The sequence below is a fragment of the Cystoisospora suis genome (assembly GCF_002600585.1).
Source record: "Cystoisospora suis strain Wien I chromosome Unknown contig_553, whole genome shotgun sequence".
Classification (NCBI taxonomy): domain Eukaryota; phylum Apicomplexa; class Conoidasida; order Eucoccidiorida; family Sarcocystidae; genus Cystoisospora; species Cystoisospora suis.
The window spans coordinates 31,511-36,182 of record NW_027153354.1 but is presented as its reverse complement, the minus strand read 5'-3'; the positions used below and the strand labels follow the sequence as shown (position 1 = coordinate 36,182).

The window sequence follows — 4,672 nt, the reverse complement described above, 5'->3', positions numbered from 1 at the left end:
GCGCCCGAGACTATTGCGACTTTTTTGAGACTTCATTAACACACGAACAAAGAGAGAGACACTCGGTACCATCATCATCCTTCCTCGCCCAGGAGGCTTCTCTTCGCGTACGCAAAGAAGGTAGAGAGAGACAGAGATATAAATGAAGGACAACGATTCGCCTCTTGACTCCCTAGACCTGCACTATCCAGAACGAGAAGAAAGACACACGTACACATCCACCTCAGCGACATCACAACACCCCCTCAATGCATGCATATGAATGTGTATCGACGTCTGCAGTCCGTCCATATGAAGATACATATACACACATGTATATCTATAGCCACATATGTATAAATACACTTCCACATATCCTATATCTATGGACGACTCTTGGAGAGAGGGGGAACTTCAGAGAAGTGGGGTGTACGTACATGGCCATATGTATCCTTCTTGCGTAGAATCCGAACGCGCGCTTCGTCAGCAGGCCGTACTGCATGTGACTCATCGACAAAAGGGCTGTCTTTCCATCTATAGAGAGAAAGAGAGAAGACACTACCACATCTGCATGAAGCCGACACACATCTAAGACAACGGGGAGAGAAGCCTAATCCTCGCTCCATTCATTGTAGAGGAGAAAGGAAAGACGAATCAAAGCAAGAAGAAAGAAATACATCAGGAACATACTCGGGAGCACATACACACACACACTCTCTCTCTCTACGCCATCGACACTTAGACAGCTGCCTACATGGAGTTCGCTGGTACTTGGTCTTCCTTGCCTCATAAGAAGACTTCCCCTATACAAGAGAAAAGATCTGCATACCACAGAATCTCTCTTGTAGACATGCACGTTTCTCTCTCCGCTTGTGTGCGACTGAGAGGAGAGAAGATGTGACGTGAAGAAGGAGAGATGATACCTGGAGGGCGGCTCGTCGACCAAGAGCTAAGGAGGTAAAGAGATGACTGACTCCACACATCGATAGTGTGAGTGGCCCTCTTTCAGTGTATAGAGACATATCTCTTCATAGAGGGAGACACATGAATGAGATAAGAGACTGTTGTCTCTTCTTTTTGTCTATCTTAACGAAGCCAAACCCATAGGATCGAGAGAAGAACCTCTCCTTCTCCTGCGCACCCCACCCACGGACATGATCGCGTAAGGACGTCTTTCCCACCTTCGCAACTTCTCTATACTAAAGACATATATACGTATATAGATAAAGTACAAATATATATAGACATATATACATACCATCTCTATATACGTACACGGATGAGTAGATAGCTATGTATGTGTAGATACCGAGTGGTATCATACAAGCGTAATCTCTGAAGTTCCTTCGTATGAGAGAGATGAAAGGCCAGGTGTATGGACACTTCTATTCTTCACTTACAGCTCAGAATCGCAGACTTCGTATACACTATCGGAAGAGATATAAATATACATGTCGAATCGACCCTGCAATCCATCCAATGAAGCCTGTCAGGAGGAACGATAAAGAGAAAGAGAGAGAAACCACGCGCAAACATACCACTAAGACATAGAACGATGTGTAAATGGGTGTATAAATCAAGTACAATTTCATCCTCTGTATGTACATTGCTTCCTCCGTATATAAGGCGCCACATGGTACGGCTGTATCGGATATCGTACGGAAGAGATAGATAGAGAAATAGATGAAAGATGAATGAACAAATTAACGATAGATAGATAGATGGATGGATAGGACAGTCACCCGTCTTCGAATCCCGCTGATAAGCAGGGTGTGAGAGAGAACGTGAAAAGGCGACAGGAAAGGCACTAGGGTGTAAGGCATCTACCTGTCTAATCTATACGATACATATGTAGACATACGATATATTACAATAGCCTGAGAGACCTATGTGACCCGTAGAAGCACATCACTGTCTGTCTCTGTTATACTTCACGGGGTATACTTCATTCTCTGCTCTCCATACACAATGATAACGACCCATCCACCTCTACAAATGCAGAGTGCACGTGCAGGGTTCGATTCCTGCTTGGACCAGATAGCAACAGAGGCATGACTCTGTATCGATGTAAAAAGATATACACATTCATAGAAGGGAGAGACCAAACACAGTGTATATACACTGATGTAGATACATCTATTGCCACACTATCTGTACACAACGAGATGCATGCCGTTTCGTTCCACACCTGCATCTCTGTCGGCTTGTATGCGGAGAAATCTACGACAGCAAGCCATGACTCCCGGCCTTCCTCCTAAAAAGAAAGAAACAGTAGGAGGAGGAGATACACACGAAACATACAAGAAAAGATACAAAGACCGTACGGTGTAAAGAACCCCCTCAATCACCGTTCTACCGATACAGACGTTTATGTGAAAATAGTGGCGTAGATCCTCTGTATATGAAAATGTATGAAGATTCATGTATGTAGATATGAAGATGTCTGTGTATATACGTATGTATGCAAGCATTATGTATGGATGTATGCACGTACGTATGTAGGCGCGTCATCACAGGACAAGAATGGAAAAAGAAGATCTAAGAGATCTAAATTCCCACCTAAGTGAACTGACTGAGTGAGGGGGCTCCTGCTGGGCTTTTTGCCAACGAGAAAATTCTGGAGACCCCTTAAAGAAAAAGATGAATACGATTCAAAAGTCTATCCGCTAGGGACGGAGGGGATAGGGGTAGGCATAGAGATTGCTGTGGATGGAGATGGTCTGATCGACTTACCCAATGCATGCGCCTCCTATAAGAAATCCAAACATACGCTCGCTGAGCCTTCCTCCCCAACCCCCTCACGAATCTCTACTCAAGGTCATACATATCGGACACATATATATATATATATATGTATCTATCTATCTATATGTATAAGTATACGAAGAGAAATAAATATATATATATCTGTATATAGATGCCAAGTAGAATGTAACATGAAGGGTGATGTATATGGATCAGAAGAATTTGGGGGAAGCGCCTCCTTCAGATCTCTGTATCTATCTGAAGAGAGAGAGAAACTCTAAGAAATAGCTACTCTCTGACACCTGGAACCTCCTACAAGGAAGGTGCAGCAAGCCTTCTACCTAGCCTAGCTTTGAATAGATAAAGAAGAGAAGCATAAAAAGGGGGGCAAGCGAACATATCTATCTATCAATCTATCTATCCTTAATCTATCTACCTATCTATCCATATCCAGGCGTATATAGATGTTGATATAGTTTCATAGGAGGAAGAGGGGGATCTATCTATCTATCTATCTTTCCATTCATCTATCTTACCACTTCCTTCTGAGTTAAGGTGTCTATACACTTGGAGAATGCGGTCGAATCACGTCTATCCGCCTGTATATACTCCGCATTTTCGACGTCTGATGATTGACGAACAAAAGAAGGGAGAGAAATCTATACACACCATTCAGTCATAAGATTCTCTATGCCCCTGGTCTTCATTCCCTCTTATTGTGGGTCATATCTCCCTATCTCTCTTTATATGCAAAAGCATGTGATAAGAAGCTTTCAACACATATGACTGTAAGATCTATATCTCATCTGCATGCATGCAGATACAGAAAAAAACTGGTAAGAGGAGAAGAGGCGGGGGTATCCCTCGCCTAGTATACGAAGAGACAACTAACATACACAGAAATAGACTGAAGATAGATGAAAAGATTGACAAATGAATAGAAAGGGAGACTAAAGATAAGTAGATATATAGATACACAAAGAGGTACATGGATATAGAGGTAGATTAAAGATAGATAGATAGATGGATATATAGATTAAAGATAGATAGATAGATGGATATATGGATATATCGAGGGAAGATACATGGATAAATGGTTATGGAGGGAAATCACAAAGACGGATAGACAGACAAAAAGAGTAAACATAGATAGATAAATAGATAGATAGACATGCATATATTTATACCAAAAGGCATGAATTAGTCCAGGCATTGAGATATTTGACGATATCATGAAGAGAAGTGCTACAGGCCGACTGAAGCTCAGGTGTACATCCACCGTGTAGGAGTGTACATAAAGACAACTCATACAAAGACATCCAGTGAGAAGCAGCGAAGTCACGAAGTAGATAAGTAATTAGGTAGCTAAAGAACTCCTCGCCTATCTAACTCGAGGGGACTACCATCCATCCCTCGCCTCCTCTCGACCTACGCTTTCCGTCCCAGTAGCTTCTGCCTCGGTTAAGCAAAACGAGCGAATAGCCTCCTGCTGCAAGCGACTCTGAGAGAAGAAGGCCCAAGGAGGAGAAGAAGAAAAGGCAGGGGAGTAAAACAGGAAGAGGCAAGCAAGAGAAAGAAGACTCTGTAGCAGTGAGGAACCTCTGCAGTTGTAGTGAAGAAGAAGAGGATAGAAAGGAACGACGAGTTGTCTCGCTCCGAAGAAACTAAAGAAAGAAACCTAGAGAAGAATAGCCCCTGTAAATGAATAGCAAACCAGTGCCCCCCATACATGGAAAATACGCGTAAATCTATGTATCTTCAAGCTATCTATCTGCCTATCTCTGATCTATTCATCTGTATATATAGAGAGAACGAGAGATGGAGATATGTATGTATATACATAGAGAAATGCCGGAGAAGTGTGCATAGAAACATATAGCGAGAGAGAGAAACGCATGCGAAGTGAGAGATATGTGCATGAGCGATGAATCGATCTATCTATCTATCT

General features: G+C 42.5%; 1 protein-coding gene across 1 annotated transcript in view; it reads right to left on the bottom strand.

The window, feature by feature from the left end:
* Window positions 1-362: 362 nt before the first annotated feature.
* Window positions 363-4,672, bottom strand: part of CSUI_001398 (nad dependent epimerase dehydratase family protein) — a gene marked incomplete at its 3' end in the record, with an annotated part of 5,709 nt that continues 1,399 nt past the window's right edge. The window contains exons 3-7 of the mRNA XM_068061604.1: window positions 4,157-4,225; window positions 3,261-3,349; window positions 2,168-2,233; window positions 1,380-1,465; window positions 363-513 (exon numbers count right to left, since the gene is read on the bottom strand). Of these exons, the coding sequence (XP_067926421.1) occupies window positions 363-513; window positions 1,380-1,465; window positions 2,168-2,233; window positions 3,261-3,349; window positions 4,157-4,225 (461 nt within the window). The remainder of the gene's footprint in view (window positions 514-1,379; window positions 1,466-2,167; window positions 2,234-3,260; window positions 3,350-4,156; window positions 4,226-4,672) is intronic.